This window comes from Alosa pseudoharengus, unplaced genomic scaffold, assembly GCF_046254945.1.
Source record: "Alosa pseudoharengus isolate Yale_2024_CS ecotype anadromous, Long Island Sound unplaced genomic scaffold, YU_APseudo_1.1 YU_APseudo_1.1_scf_13, whole genome shotgun sequence".
NCBI lineage: Eukaryota > Metazoa > Chordata > Actinopteri > Clupeiformes > Clupeidae > Alosa > Alosa pseudoharengus.
In genome coordinates, this window is record NW_027468598.1 from 19,657,454 (window position 1) to 19,673,967 (window position 16,514).

The window sequence follows — 16,514 nt, forward strand, 5'->3', positions numbered from 1 at the left end:
AGGAAGGACAGTTTGGAAGACTCACTTCCCCATGCCCCTCAACTACAGTGCGTAGGACGGCTTCGGACAATTCCCCCCCCCCCCCCCTAAGCTGCTGTGAGACCCAGTGTGCGAATACCCAAACCCTTGTCAAACGCAGTATATCATCATCTAAACTGGAATCCTCAGGTTACTGCCACTGTTGCCTAACTGTTGCCGCTAGCGTGATAAAAAAATATATCTACAGTGCAGTGTGCATGGAGACATAGATTTAGCCAAAATGACTGTCGTGCCTTTATTTCTGTCACAAACAATAAATTCTACGTCTATATTTGACCCATCTTTTTTTTCAGCTGGTGCATCTGGAATCCATTTGGACTTCAGTTAGTGGATAGGGCTCTAGCCGCTGACACTCTGCTGCTTCCCAGGCTTAGCTACCATTCCTTTCTTTATGAGCTCTCCGAAAGTTCAGACGTTTTCTTTCTCTCCCCTCTTTTTTTCGTAAACGAGGAGACTTCAGACTGGATGCAGCACAGGTCTGTCTTGGCTTAAAGTCAAAGGCAAAATCTTAATGTAATTTAATTCAAAGCAAAACAGGTGGGCACACAGCAGTGAATTAGTCCCCAACCAAACGGTTTGGTATGGAGAGAAGGGTTATTCCACCCCAGAAAATTGCTAGGATTTTAAGTCTGAGAATCAGTTGTTGCCTGTAAATATTTTCTTATAAGAGACTGCATTGTCAGACATATTACAGACATATCATCATGGGGTGGTTGGAATTTGAGACTACAGGGGTTGGGTCATGCAGGGGTTACACTTCCTGACCTGGTTGTATTTGTCGATGCTTTGTTGTCTGAGAGTTATTGGTTCAAGGAGGCTGAGACAGTATAATTACAAATATGTTTTAATTAGGCACTTGAACAAATAAAACAACTTTTTTTCCTCCACTGGGGTATTGTGGAGTTCAGTCGGGGAATAGGTTCCAATTAAAAATTAAACAAGGAAATAAAAAGAAAGGCAAGGCATGAGTGAATGAACATTTCTGTCTAAGGTACCAACTACTGCTACATTTGTTGTATTAAAAAACTGTACTAGAATAACACAGAGAGAGAGAGAAAGCCCAGTCTAAAACACATTTCACAGTTACTGTTTTTTGTTTGTTTTCATTACGGGAAACAGGTGAATTTTAAATCAATTCAGCATTTTGCTGGAACAGATGAAAGCTCTCCTACATAGAAAAGAGGACATGTAGACAATAGCAGTCTTTCTTTGAATGCAGTTTTGACCTTGGGCAAATTATTTCTGTTTTTCCTTTTTTTTTTCTTTGAGGCATTTACCACTACTTTTTATTTCACCTTGCTTGTTAACAATTAAACAGCTGCCAGTACAAAACTCTTTTGTAACTCATTTCCAGAAGAAATATAAGACGATTATATTTCCAGATTCCGTACATGGCAGAAAGCCTTTGTAGCAATAAATATAACTGTACACATGGGGTCCTTGACTGACGTTTCCAGAAACTTCCCAAAATGAACTTCTCTGTTCTTTCTGGCATCAACGATATACAGATTATAGTGGAAATAAACATATAGCCAAAATGTTTCCATAGTGACAGTGAGATCTGATTATACAACCTAAGGCATTTCAATGGTATAACATGACTTATGATAAGATATGGCCTAAGAAGGAACTGAATTAAACATTTAGCTTAAATGGCACAGGCTTTGAATTCACTCAAGGGCAATCTATGGCACCACATTTATGTTAAGGCAATAAATCCAACAAACTAAAAAGGCCTGGCCTACTGTAGGAAGAAAAAGAAAAGGGCATCATTTTATAAAATTACACTGGGAAACTAAGATGCAATCCTTTGTTAATGGCTTAATTTTTCACAGAGTACTCGGCCACCTTCATAACATTGCTAAATATGCACTGCTGGCTTGTGCACAGTTCTACCCGCTTCAGCGCTTTCTCCCCCTAAATAGATAAAACGATTTCTTCCAAGCATCTGCAAATCTTCAACTTGGTGTTTTCTGTGTACAAAGAGCGAGTTGGATATCGATTGCATGGATCAGGCCACAGTTCAAAACCAGAGCTGTCATTTCCAATTTTTGCTTTCTGAATATTAATGTGGTGTTTTGTTTGGTACTATGAGCGATTATGTGCTAATAGGCTGTTATGCACACTGTGTATGATGGGGCGGTGAGTTTAAAGTCTTTCAATCATAATGTAGCTGCCATTAGCTGTAAAAGTAAAGACCCTAAAAGCGATGTAGTTAAATTATGAAAGTCTGGACATACTTTTCCCCTCAAATAGCTCTCTCTCTCTCTCTCGCTTTCTCTACTTCTCTCTTTCTCTAGCATGGTAAGCCTGCATTCATTCTTCAGCCAATACAGTTCTGAAACGAACCAAAACCTACCTATCTCCACTTGTTAGCTTTATTCTTTAAACGTGATCTGACAAGAAAGTGTAATTTTAGGTGTTTAGATATCTGGTCAACTGAGGGTACCAGTTTTTTTTTTTTAATGAGTCACCCAATCAACGGTGAAAGTAAAAGGGAAGCAGCATGTCACCAAGGTTACGAAAAAAACTGTACAAACAAACAATACTACAAAATGCAGCTTACATGTTCTTCCAGCAAATACATCTCTCTAGTGGTAAAAATATTTACAAGAGAGACACAAACCAAATTCCCCCAAATGTATGAAATAAAAGTTAAGAGCTTCTTCTTTCCAAGAACATATTAGAAAACATTAGTGAATTAATATTTAATTCTGTGGGCTAACACAAAACATACAGTACAAAGATTACAGTCACAAATGTACAGATATACAAATATAATCAGAGGCTATAACAACCTTTTGACAAGAGGAATGTCATTTTTCTAGTCAAAAAAACAAAAACAAAAAACAAATCAGTACAAAAATATATAATACAAAAAAGTGTTCATGTAAAAAATTGACATCAATGCTTGCTCCTCTATTTCAATGTGCAAACAAAAGGCATGTCTATTGAAAGTTTATAGGAACGGAGTCCATAGTCCTCTATCCAAATATATATCCATATTGGACACCTTGCCCTTCAACTCTCTGGCCAGCCAGTGAGGCAACAACATAGTCAGACACCAGCTATGGCATCCACATTGGGCACTGAGTTGCAGCTCAAAGTTGGGCTTGGTCAGCGCTACTGCTCCTGTAGGGGTATAGGTCCTTAGGAGAGAGAGGAGGCTCCAAAGAGTCTAGATCCTCAGCTCAGCCTCCTCACTGTGCTCCAGAGAGTGCTCTGTGGTGCTGATGAGGGAGGCCGGGGGCCCCTGTGTGACCCCGAAGGGCGATATGGCTGGGGAGCGAGCAGCAAGGGGGGACAGGGACGGGGAGAAGCTGGGCGACATGGCAACTGACGAGATGGACCCGTCGTTGCTGAGGGGTGACCGGCGTAGGGAGGCTAGCTGAGGGAAAGTCCGGCCCACCGCGGGCTTTGGGGGCACTGTTTTAGCCCCCGGATGGGCCACGTTGGTGATGAGTGGCGGAGGGTCGATCCTGGGTTTGGGGTCAGGCTTGGCCTTCGGCTGGAAGGGCCTCCGAGGGTTAGGAGGAGCGCTCTCATCTTTGAGTCGAGCGATCTCGGTGAAGACGTTGGCTAGAGGCTGGAACTGGGGGCACCAGTTCAGGAGGTAGTCCCAATTGTAGCTGCCCCTCAGCTCCTCATCGCTAGCCACAATGGCCGTGAGGGAGCCGTCCACGGCGGGCTTCCCGTCCTCTGGAAAAGCATAGTCTTTGGGGTGGGAGATGCTGAGCCCCCGTCCCACTCCCAAGTAACCGCCGCCCTCATCTCGGTACACGGGGAGCTGGCCAGACAAAAGGGTCCCACTCAAGCTTCCCAGCTTTTTCCCTTTGAACCACTGGTTGGCGTCCATCCCTGGTTCACAGGAGATGTCAGAGAGCTGATCTGCGTCCTGCTGGATGCCAGAGTCAGGCCCACGAGCGGATATGTGCTCCTGCATGGAGGAGGAGATGCTGGAGACTCGCGGGTACTCGTTGATCATCCGGATCTCGTCATCCTCGGCTGCCTCTGCTTCGGCTGAGCCACGTCCACTGGAGTGAGAGGGGTCCAGAGATCCGCCCCTTGTGTAGGGACCCCCTCCGGTTCCTGGGTCCACCCGGGTCTCCGGTGCATAACCAGGCAGTGTCTGGTGATATATACGGTCATTTCTGTCGACTTTGGTTTCGTCGAGCTTCTGCAATACAGTGCCCGAAGAAGATATCCTTTCGCGTTCCTCTCTCTCCTTCTGCCGTCTGGACCGGAACAAGAATAATGCCACGGCTATTACAATCAAGATGATGACCATAGCCAGGGAAACGGCTATGATGCTAATGAGCAGCATGTTTACATCTGTGGCCAGGCCAAAAGCTGTGTGTGTGACATCGATGGTTAGCCTGGCAGTGGTCACCCGCGACGTTTCCAAGGGGCTGTGGGCTATGACGTCCAGGGTCATCTGACGAGTTTCCCTCTTGGAGCGGCTCACGTGTCTGCTGTAACTGTCCATTTTCAGTGATATCACCCCTGTGGACGTGTTAACCTCAAAGTAGGGAGAGTTGTCGGCAAGAGAGTACAGAACAATACCATCGACACCGCTGTCTTCGTCTTTTGCGTGAACCTGACCGATGCTCTGTCCTTTCCTGGCTCCCTCAGGCACATGAAATGCGAGATCTGACGTGGTGAAAACAGGATCATACTCATCTTCGCCGGTCACATATACTTGAACTGTGACTGAGGCTGAGTAGTTGCCTGCATCCATTGCTATGGCCACAAAGCTGAAAGAGTTCACTTTTTCAAAATCAAACGTGAAACGGGCCCTTATTTCTCCAGAGGTCTGGTTGACTAAAAATGAGTCTTTACCATCACCTGATTTGTCCATCATGAAATATTTCAACTGGCCAAACATTCCATTATCATGGTCAATAGCATGAAGCATGGTGACCAAAGCATTCTGTGGTTGGTTTTCACGAATGCTTGCTGTCAGCTTCTTTAAGGGGAAATAGGGCTTGTTATTGTTGATGTCCTTGACTTCCACAATGACAGGAGCCAGGGCAAAGTGACCCCGACCGTCTGAGGCCTGGACAATGAGCATATGGGATGACTGCCTCTCGCTGTCCAGGGAGCGCTTCAGACGCAACGCCCCTGTCCGCTTGTCCAAAGAGAAGAGGGCCGTGTCATCTCCAGAGCTGATCACATAGTTGACCTCACCACTGGGGTTGGAGTCTGGGTCAACGGCAGACAAACGCAAGACCTCAGTCCCGGCTGCGGCATTCTCACTGAGGACCACGCTGTATTCAGCTCGACTGAAGGCCGGGGGGTTATCGTTAGCATCTGTGACCGTGACCAGGACGGGCACGCTGGAGCTGCGCTGGGGGATGCCGCGGTCCGAAGCCACGATGGTGAGGTTGTAGCTGGGCAAAGCTTCGAAGTCTAGCCGATCGGCCAACACAAGTGAGCCGACTGTCTGGAAACCACGGCCCTCGAGGAAGCGGACGCTGCTCTCAATCTGAAAGGCATTTCCGGTATTCCCGCTGGCAATGGCAAAGTCAAATCCGCAGTTTTCCCGGGACATATCCCCATCCACAGCCTCTAAGTTCAGGATGGTGGCCCCAGGGAGTTCGTCCTCAGACACTGTGGTTCTGTACTCAGACTGCTGGAACATGGGAGCGTTGTCGTTGACGTCAGACACACGGACTTGGACGGTGGTGAAGGCACTCAGAGGTGGGCTGCCTCCATCCTGAGCCTCAATCACAACAAGGATGGATGGACGCTCAGAGTGGAACTCCGCTCTCTGGTTGATGAACAGTGTACCTGCCAAAGCACAAAAATGTGATTAAACTCATTGCAGTTTAATAGGCTACTGCATTCTTATACTGTATTCATATTCAAGAGAGTACAAAACCCATAGAGTTAATAGAGTTGGTGTACCATTGTTAGGATCAATGTAGAAAATGTCTCTTGTTGATGACATCACTCTGTAAGAGATCTTTCCATTCTCTCCAGTGTCTTTGTCTGTGGCAGTCACTGTGATGACAGCACTTCCAGTTGGAGAATGTTCTGGTAATGTCACCTACAATGTAAGATATTGACAGAAACCCTGAAATGTTTTGTTTCTCTGACTCGAGACTAATTCAAATTAAATAAAAAATAAAAAATTCCTGACTGTAAGAAATGCAAATCTCACATGACTTGTGATCAATCATCTGTTATTAGTAAAGCATTTGATCCAAATTTAACATGCTCAGTCCATTTCTGTACCTGGTAGAGGTCTTGAGTAAATGTGGGGGCATTGTCATTCACATCTTCCACCAGGATTGTAAGGTTTGCCTCACTGTAATGCTGGGAGTCTGAGGAGCGAATGGTCAACGTGTACCAGGTCCTTTCCTCAAAGTCCAGGGGAGCTGTCAGAGACACCCCACCCCCATATCGGTGTATCCCAAACTTCCCCTGTGCGTAGGAATCAAGGTGCAGGGAATATGAAAGGGCCGGGCCAGAATCCACATCATTCCCTGTTACCTGGGTAATCACCGTGCCAATCATTGTGTCTGTTTGGGAAAATAAGATAAGAACAAAAAAGAAATTAAAATATTTCTAGCAGCTGGAGATTAATTGACATTAAAATATATGTTGCACATAATGTCAGTGTAACACTAGCTTTACCTCTATGATCACAGTATTTTGTATGAAAACCATGAGCACATTTTGATGTTAGCGAGCCTTTGGATATGCAATAGCTTTGCAGCATTACACAGGAAATGAGCTGTGAAGAACTTGGCAAAAACAGAGGCTCCTAATTGAGTCAACCTGAGACAATGTGTTCCAGAGAGTGAGAGAGAGAGAAACAAAGAGTGAGAGAAAGAGAGACAGAATGAGCACACAGCTCTTTGATTACGTCAGTGTGGTTCAGATCACTCACTTTCTGGCACCCGCACCTCACGGGGTATGGGGATCGTGGGGCTGTTGTCGTTCAGGTCCACAACGATGACAGTGAGGGTGGCCGAGCCAGCCAGCCTGGGGGTTCCACGGTCAGTTGCTGTGACAACAAGTCTGGGGGGAGGAGGGGGGGGAGTGGTGTTAGGGTAACACATGTAAGAGAGCCTCATCTCATGCTTTTGCCCAGGCATTACGATGTGTTATCTGGTAATTACATCATCGCCTCATTTCAGGATGGTCCGAGAAGAGATGTATTATTAAATTCAGCTTTGGAACAGGTTTGTGAATGAATCATGATGCTGTCTTGGAAACAGTGGACAAACAAGCCAACAGAGATACTATAGACTGTTGAAAAGTTAGGTATGTCAAAATGGACGCTATATGACAAAATCAATAAAGAAAGTCTTACTTTGTCTGTGTCCAGATTTCTCTGTCCATGATAGCAGCTGTTGTGATGCTGCCGGTCAAAGGGTCGATCTTGAAAAGCCCACTCATGGATGACGACCTTATGGAGTAGGTCACCTGACCGTTCTGACCCTGATCGAGGTCATCTGCCATTACCTGAGGAAATTACCAGGAAAATTGCAAATGAAAATAAAGCCAGATTTGCAACAGCTGTTCCAGCGTAACGTGAACCAGTAAGCAATATTACACTTGGAACTTCTGGTTTCAAGAGAGGGGGGATACTGCATGGTTTGGCTACATGGCAGAGCTTAGCCAGTGTTTTCAACTGGGACAATGAAAACATCGACATAACAAGGTGAAACCACTTCTCAGCGGCAGTGAAAATTTCCAGATCTGCTTAGTTTGAGGCAGAGTGTGTTTTCATGGTACAACTTCACACATTCACAAAAGCCAACCATAACAGTGAAGCCAGGGGAAACCCGTTACTGCACCTGGATGATAGGGTGATCATAGCCCTGTGCCTCCCTGACATATGACACATAGTTCTGCAGCTGGAAACGTGGCAGATTGTCATTGACGTCCTGAAGGATCAGGTTGACAGCCATGAAGGAGCTGGAGGATGCAGTCTCGGCTTTCACCACAAGACGGATCCTGGGCGTCTCCTCAAAGTCAAGACCCACAGAGTTCTGAACCCAAATTTCACCTAGACATCATAACAAAGAACCCAGGCAATTACTTAGTTTGTTAGCCATGATTAGTGTGAAGGTGTCATTCACAGAGTGCTATTGCATTAACTCACCACTAGTGGCACTAATTCCAAAGGACTGAAGCTTGTTGCCACTGAAGATGCTGTAACTGATGCCATTGCGAGAGCCATCAGGATACTGAGCTTGAGTCTGCACAACAACAGTACCTGACAACAGACAAAACTCAGTGTGTTACGTTTTGCACAGACACCTACACATTTTCCATTTCAAAATTCCAGAAGACAATTTTTGCTTATCCAGATCTGGAAAATACTAAACTCAAATTCCATACTTTTCTATACTTTTCCATACTGCTCAACAACCCTGTTTACTGCTGTAACAATCTAACGTACTTGCTTGAACTCACAGAAGGGTCCCAGGAAGTATTATCCATGGATACACTGAATGCAATACTAACAACACTACTTCATGTTGAAAAACACATGCACACAAAACACTTATCATACTTGAGATAGCACACTGTAAACAGTCCTCTAGAGATATCTAGTAAACACGCTAAATAGTTTGTAATGAAATCCAAACACACCTTGGGCTGCGTTCTCCTGAAGGCTCACGTCGCGGGTGTTCCGAGAGAAGCGGATCCCCCGGTACGGCTGCTCCCGCACGTACACCACCACCACTCCAAATGACGACTGGGCTGGGCTCCCCTGGTCCATGGCCTCTACGATCAGCGTCCGCTGACTCTGCGTCAGCCCCTGCAGGTTCTCCGTGGCCTGGATGGCCCCCGTGAGCGAGTTGATGGCGAAGCCCCTCACGGGGGTGGCGAATCGGTAAAACACGGACCCGTTGGCCCCGAAGTCCTTGTCCTCGGCCCGCATGGTGGCCAGGGTGCGGTGGCCCTGTGCCTGTGCACTGGAGATGTTGATGACAAGCGGGTCCTGCACGAAGAAAGGCGAATTGTCGTTGACGTCCAGCAGGTGCACGGCCACCTGGGCGGTGGAGTTGCGCGGGGCGGCCGGAGCGGAGTCTACCGCCCACACCTGGAAGGTGTACGAGGCCTTCTTCTCCCGGTCTAAAGGCGCGGCCGTGAAGATGCGCCCTGACTGCTCGTCCACCAAGAACATGCCCTCGGCCTCCTTGCTGAGGTAGTACAGGACCTGGCCGTTGGGGCCCTCGTCAGCATCTGTGGCGGTTACTTCCAGCACTGGTGAGCTCTCGGGAGTGTCCTCAGAGACATCAATGGTGTAGCTACTGCTCTGGAAGAGCGGGCTGTTGTCGTTGATATCCAGGACGGCGACCTCTACTATTGTGCTAGCGCTGCGAGGTGGGGTGCCCTGGTCTATGGCCATGATGGTCAGCGCATACTTAGCCTTCTTCTCCCGGTCTAACGGTCTGGAAGTGGACAACACTCCTGTACCTCTCTCCAGACGGAAGTCACCCATGAGGTCACCCTCTGAACAGAAAAGAAGGTGAAGGCATGACAACACATCATAGTAAACAGAGTGGATAGTACTCACCTAGATAAAACATCAGCGTTAAGGAAAGTAACTTAGTTGGAAAGCGGTGGAAAAAGTATCAAACTATAAAATCTACCTAATGCAAAACAGGCACGAGTAAAGTCTGTTTGGATAAAAGCATTGTGTACCTGGCAGCATGAAAGAGTACTGAAAGAGTTTTCCCACCTGTGATTTTATATGTGATCTCCCCGCTGTCTCCTGTGTCTTGGTCAGTGGCCCTCAGTGTGAACAGTACTACAGACTCCTGGTTCTCAGGCACATCCAGACTGTAGTACACTCTGCCAAACACTGGGCTGTTGTCGTTCTCGTCCAAGACTGTGATCTTCACTGTCGCTTTGGCAAAATTTGGCGGGAGTCCGCCGTCCTTGGCATACACTGTCGAGAGAAATTTTACCGGCTCATTGTTAACATTGCTTCTATTGAGCAGGGGAACAGCGTAAAAATCGCAAATCCACTTAGTGGAAAAAGAATTATAATCTGAAAATACATAAAAACTGAAAATGATGGAAAGAACCTGTACCAGTCATAACATTCATACATTAGGCGAGTGGATACTATCTTGACAGGTTTTCAGTGACAGAGCCAAACGCCTGTTTTCTTTCCACTGTACTGCAAATCTGTTACTGCAGCCTGGGGGTAATGCTGTACCTGTCACAGTGTAAAGCTCCTGGGTCTCTCTGTCCAGGGCTTTGCTGGTGGTGATGATGCCGGTCGTCGGGTGGATACTAAAGCCGTCCTCGCCGGAGATTCCGTAGGTCACCAGGCCGTTCGTCCCTGAGGGGAGAGAGAAATGCAGACAGAGACAACCACCAATTACTGGAAGTCACACTTCCCAAATTAACTCCATGTGCACTGAGAGAAAGGGGAAAAAAGAAAAGTTGTGCTCGTGACGCACGGCCATGTGCAAAAAAGGGGCAATTGAGTTTTCTCACGAAATGAGTAAACACAGCAGCATGCCTTGTTTTTTTTTCCTTTATGCTCCTCAGGTTGTTTTTTTTCCCCTTGTTTTTTTTTTATTTGTTTGTAGTTTATTTTGCTGTCTAAGCAGTTGGCCACAATCATTCTCCCCCTGGTACCTAGATGCCAGATAGCGTGCTAACCCAGAACGAGTCTGGCACAGACACCTGTTTACTTCATTAATTGCTCCTGGAGAGACAGAGAGAGAGAGAGAGAGAGAGAGACAGAGAAAGAGAGAGAAGGGCAGAGCGAGGCTGGGAGAGAAAGAGTTAGAGGGAGAGAGAGTTTATAATCCCTCTCTTTTATATGCTCCTGACTAAGTCCAGGAGAATGTGCTTCTTCCCCCTCCTCCACCAGCCCCAAAGTGTTACTGACAATTAAAACCAACTGGTGATGTGCAAAGTGCCAACAAAACACACACACACACACTCTAGGTGGAGGTAGAGGGGTTTGTTTGCATACCAGCAGAAAGCCGACACTTCAGAGGCATTTGTTTTAATCACTTTTGTGATCTACATAGAATCGCAATAATCCCCAAAAATGAAACCTGTGTGAAATTATTTAGTTGAATTTGGGAACATGATTCACAACCCACCTTGGTCTAGATCAGAAGCTGAGACCACCAGCACTGAGAACCCTGCAGGCTGGTTCTCGGTGACGAAGGCTTCGTACTGGCTTTCCTCGAACCAGGGTACCTCGTCGTTCACGTCGATGACCTGCACCGACAGCACCTGCGTAGTGGAGTGCTGGGGCATCCCATGGTCCTCGGCGATGACGGTCAGATTGTAAAGGTCCTGTTCTTCTCTGTCAAGGGGCTTGAGGATGGACAAAGAACCTGGAGAGTCAGGAGAAAGGATTTTGACAGATGAAGTATTCGTTAGAGGAAAACTTGGTTCTCTTGCACTTTGAGCTGTTGTTTCTGTTGGAGAGTGTGTGAGACGCTAACGAGGCCTGCCGCACGCTTGCCAAATGCAGAGGCACGCTGTTAAGTAAGCCCGCCGTTTGGAGGGACCACAGTCGACGCTCGCATGCAATGCGTGCGGAGCGATTCATCGGGTTAATGGCCTTAACGAGCAAGCCCCCGCCACGTTTCTGTGGCAACGGGAATGAGGTGCGAAAACGCAGGGCGGGAGCAACTTGTCGTGGGAGAGGCTGATCAGAGTTAAGACCTCTCCTTTTTCCTCTCTCTCGTTTTTTGTTTATGACTCGGCCCTACCTGCCCACTGTGCCGCTGGCTGACGCCACCACCGACCCCAACATCACCCTCCCACACACACACCACCACTGACCACCACCACCACCCCACTCCAACCAACGCCGCCTCTGTGGCAGCTAACTATCTGGCTGCAGTTTATGAGCTTTTTCCACAGAGACACAGCCTTAGGGGGGGTCAGGGAGGAGAAAGGGTAAACACGCTCTCTAGACACGCAACACAATCCAGTCTGCCGTGCCCCGACGAAATTAAAGGCAACCTCGGCACGTCATTAACCCCTACCTAACTGAGTAGAGGGGGGGGGGGTGCTTTGCATTGATTCAATTTCGATTTCATGCTTTGGACTGAGCCGCATCCGACGGAGGGTGGGTGGGAGGGAGGGAGAGGCTGCTGCAGCCGCTGCAGGGTGTTTTCGGCTCTGTTTAAAGTCTCGTTTTTTCCCCTCCCTCTCTTGTGTGTGTTGTCTTTTCGTTCGTTTTCTATCTGCCGAGTGCTGAGATAACTTGCCCCTGAGCCTCTAATCTGGTAAGAATTACAGGCTCAAATGTTTTCAGCCAGTTTGACTCCCCAGCAATCCTGCCCATAAGCCGAGCTTGTGATAAGACACAGTGTGTAGGGAAAAAGGAATGAAGATGTTTGCTGCTCCTCGACCTCGTTGGCTCCGCATAAATCGGGAGCACTGAGAGACACGCTAGCTTCAGGTGAACTGAAATTACACAGATTTCCGAAAACAAATGTAAAAGCCTTGAGGCTCTGTCGAGGAACAAATAAAAGTTTTCTGACTTTCCGCCTAATTTCATGATGGGCAATGTAAAAAGAAAAAATGAGAAACATAAAAGGAAAAAAAAAAGAAAGCAAAACAAAAAAGGGGTAAAAACAACTTCCTCATCTGGCAAATGCCGGAACGGGAGCACACCAGGTGCTCGGAGGATGGGCCGTGTCATTATTTTAACAAATGACCAACACAGCTGAGGGCACTTCAAGGAGAGCATGCTCTGTGGTCTGTGCACGTTTGACATGCATGACAGATTTTCCCTTTTTTCATCCTTCTTTGTGTCCTGAGGGACAGTTGGACAGGGAGTGGTATTTCCTGACTAAAACCTGGAGGCAGGGCTGTGGGATAAAGGGGGCAGGGAGGAGGAGGAGGAGGAGGGGGGGCTGCTAAAGCGTGTCTTAGGCACCACAACCAAGTCCCTGTGGATCCAAACAGCTCATGTTGGTGTTAGTGCAGACCTTCCCTCGCAGCCCCGACTGCAGTTTGCGGGCCACGTCTTAATAGCTACCAGCAGTCCGGCAGAGTGTGGGACACTTCGGTGTTATTTTTTTGTCGGCTCGATGTTTCATGGGAATGGATACACACAGAGACCTGATTGAGAGCATGTGAGCACAGCCCTTGGCAGGGAAAAGGGTCTGGCTGGAGGCAGGAGAAGAGAGAGAGAGAGAGAGAGAGAGAGAGAGAGAGAAAGAGAAAGAGAAAGAGAGAGAGGGACTGCTGTAAGGGAGAAAATGAGTGGTGTTCCGTGCGGAGTGTGAAGTGAGGGGATGAAAGACTCACCAGTGCTGGGGTTCAGGCTGAACTTTCCAGCCGAGTCTCCCGTCTGGATGCGGTAGGACACGCGTCCATTCTCACCCTGGTCAGCATCGCGCGCCATGACGTACAGCACCACGAACCCCACCGGCTGGTCCTCCATCACGCTGACCGCAGAGGGCGAGGCGAAGACCGGCGCGTTGTCGTTCTCGTCCGTGACAAAGAGGCGCGCTGTCACCGAGCCCAAGCGGCGCTGGCTGGCGTTCAGCGGCGAGTCGGTGGCCTGCACCACCAGCACCAGGGAGGAGGTGGTCTCGTGGTCCAGCGGCATGCCCAGGGAGAGCACCCCGGTGTTTGGGTCCAGGTCCAGGAGCCCTGGGTCTGCAGGCCACTGCTGCTGGATGGTGTAGTGCAGCTCGCTGTTAGGCCCGCTGCCATCTCCGTCCGAGGCCTGGAAGGTGTACACGGGCGTGCCAGGCTCCGTGCTTTCCGAGATGACAATGGTGACGGGGTCTTCAGGGAAGTGCGGGGCAAGATCGTTGCTGTCCTGCACGTCGATGTCCAGCAGAACCATGTGGCTACTTGGGAGGGCTGAGGAGAAGTCCACCACTTCAATGTGAATCGAATAGCGCGAGTCCCTCTCATAGTCCAGCTCCCGCGCCAAGTAGACGTCTCCTGTCAGTCGGTCTACCACAAACGTGCCGTCGCGGTCCGTTCCGCCGACCACCGTGTAGGTGACCTGACCAGTCTCAGGAAGTTCCTGGGCATCATGTGACCTGACCGAGCCAATGACGGAGCCCGGTTTGGCCCCTTCCGTGGAGGTGAGAGACACCGACCGGGAGTTGGCTTTGGCCTTGCCTTTGGTCGAGCTCAAGACCTGCAAAATGAGAACAGAGGTTTTCATACAATTCAGAAAGGAACAAGAGTTACCCTGGCAAGCGTTCTACTGTTCTTTTTACAAAGCCAAACCTCATAGATATGCTACGTTCCACTCAACAGTTCAAATGAATGCCTTAATATGCTCAAGTCACCACAGCCACTGGAAGCTTAGAAAATGAAAACATATTGTAGACCACATTCCCTCGTTATGCTTCTTTTTTTCACTCCGGGATGAAAAACAAAACTTTTTAGCAGTTTTTACAGACTTCAACAACATGCCTGCTAGCGTTAATCAGATTTAATCAGATGAGGGCATCATTGCCAGGAAAAATAATGAAGGATTAAAGTAAACATAATCAGAATAGGAAATAGTCAGAACATTCATATTAGGATACAGGGCACAGCTTTCAGAAAACACCCCCAGTTTTACAAAGACTTATGATGGGCCAATCAACAGGACTTCAAAGCAAATGCGCCTCGGAGCCTAATATGGAAACACGCAACGAGCTTCCACTCCGTAGTTGACACGCTGTTTTAATAAAGCTCCCCCCTATCCCAAACCAGTAATTGACTCACTGTGACGAGAGTTCCCTTATAGTGAAAACGAAGCACTGAAAAAAGGGCTTTGGACGGTGTCTGCATCAAACTTGGAGGTCCTTTTTATAGAAGAGAGCATTTCTTTCTTTCTTAAATAGGCCCTTTTTTCCCTCAGTGCGTTGAATCCATTCAAAAATAACAACCTGTTTCATGTGAACTGTACCCACTGGCAAGCCTATAGACAGTCAAAACCGACCTGGTGCAACATAATATGACAATGGGTAATTAAATGCACATTAAACAGTTGATTGAAAACGCCGGGGAGGGTTCCAACTCCAAATTAACATGAGGTCACTTCCTATGTGCTTGGACCCTGGTCTTGGAGGAAGCCTCAAATAAAATGATGACATCTTCAAGAGATGTGTCAACAGAGAGCGCCCAAAGTCGCTCCGCTTTAATCCAATTACATATCAATTATTAACTCTCACTCTCTGCTTTAGAGGGAAAGCGAGCGGGCTTGGGGCTTCTACTTACCAGACCACAAAAGCTGGATTAAAATTTACGGCAAAAGGGGGTCCGGAGGATCAGGGTCCCGTTGCCGCACTACCACCGCTATTTATGAAATATTAACTTGATTACGTTTCACCAAGTCTTTTCGCGTGAGCCTGCCCTGACGTTCAAAGGAGGACGCTACCGTATTAGAAGTGCTGAAGTCATGGAGTCACGGCCTCCATCACCGGGCAGGTTACAGCTGGCTTCTATCAGAGCTCAGCTGGGAGTGCATCAGCCACACCAGCCCTGCAGGCGTTTCACACGCCACTATCTCCTCCAAAGGGAGGCTGGAGAGAAAAACCATCAGCTGAAGTTTCATAAAGCAGGACGCAAAAAAAAAAGCTGCATCTTTTCCCAGCACCTGCAATTACACGTCTAAAAATACCTTTTCTTCGATGGTGTTGTTTCTGGGTTAGAGACACACAGAGAAAGTCAGACGGGACCTGGAGACTGGGGCTGGATCCTGACAAAATGGTGCCGGGCAGCCAGATGAGTGCTACTCTGCAGCGTGCGAAGCTCGTCAAATAATCCCTGTCATCCTCAATAAACAGACGCGAAATAAATGAACGTTTCACATCCTGTGCAGGCGAATCGAGGACAGTGAACATCTAAACAGACTTGCGATGAGGTAATGAGAACGACTGGGCTGGAACCTCAGAAACTCACGGCAGATTCTCAAACCCCAATAGTCAAGTTCTGTCTTTTAATTAAGTAATTCCATTAAATGTGACTTATTCTGTTTGTAAAAGGGCTGTTTTCAGTAATGGTTATGACTACAAAGGTTCTTGACAGACAAACCCACCCAACACGAGAAGCCACTGACAGCATGACAGAGTAACGAACAAATCCAAACTCAAGGGGGAAAATCAGTGCTAGAGCAAAGAAAAAAAAACTTCTGGTTTTCAACCTAGTATACAGTAGAAACAAATCAAAACAAAACAAATGTGTTGAAGCACACATCTGTAAAGCTCATTTGCGGCGTCCTGCTTTCGTGTTCAGCTCTATCGGACTGACCTGGATGCGCAGGCCGCAGCTGATGCTCTGGGGGGGCAGCCCCCGGTCTGTGGCGGTCAGGGTGAAGGCGTACTCGGCCCGGTCCGAGTGGCTGAGGGCCGAGGAGGAGCGCAGTTCGCCCGTGTTTGGGTTCAGCGAGAAGCGCTCCGCTCGGGGACCTGTGGTGACAGAGACACAGAGGACGAGAGTGAGATATCCAACTTTACATCCGCACTCACTCGCTCATTTAGCATCTCATTAAACTGAGTCAGTTT

General features: G+C 47.8%; 1 protein-coding gene across 1 annotated transcript in view; it reads right to left on the reverse strand.

Annotated features, from left to right (window-relative positions):
- Positions 1 to 898: 898 nt before the first annotated feature.
- The window catches only part of LOC143121803 (protocadherin-16-like), a 107,644-nt gene continuing 92,028 nt past the window's right edge, over positions 899 to 16,514 (reverse strand). The window contains exons 9-21 of the mRNA XM_076282411.1: positions 16,261 to 16,418; positions 13,306 to 14,155; positions 11,133 to 11,372; positions 10,229 to 10,354; positions 9,746 to 9,955; positions 8,650 to 9,516; positions 8,156 to 8,269; positions 7,848 to 8,059; positions 7,361 to 7,512; positions 6,935 to 7,065; positions 6,277 to 6,563; positions 5,947 to 6,088; positions 899 to 5,829 (exon numbers count right to left, since the gene is read on the reverse strand). Of these exons, the coding sequence (XP_076138526.1) occupies positions 3,218 to 5,829; positions 5,947 to 6,088; positions 6,277 to 6,563; positions 6,935 to 7,065; positions 7,361 to 7,512; positions 7,848 to 8,059; positions 8,156 to 8,269; positions 8,650 to 9,516; positions 9,746 to 9,955; positions 10,229 to 10,354; positions 11,133 to 11,372; positions 13,306 to 14,155; positions 16,261 to 16,418 (6,101 nt within the window). The 3' untranslated portion in view covers positions 899 to 3,217. The remainder of the gene's footprint in view (positions 5,830 to 5,946; positions 6,089 to 6,276; positions 6,564 to 6,934; positions 7,066 to 7,360; positions 7,513 to 7,847; positions 8,060 to 8,155; positions 8,270 to 8,649; positions 9,517 to 9,745; positions 9,956 to 10,228; positions 10,355 to 11,132; positions 11,373 to 13,305; positions 14,156 to 16,260; positions 16,419 to 16,514) is intronic.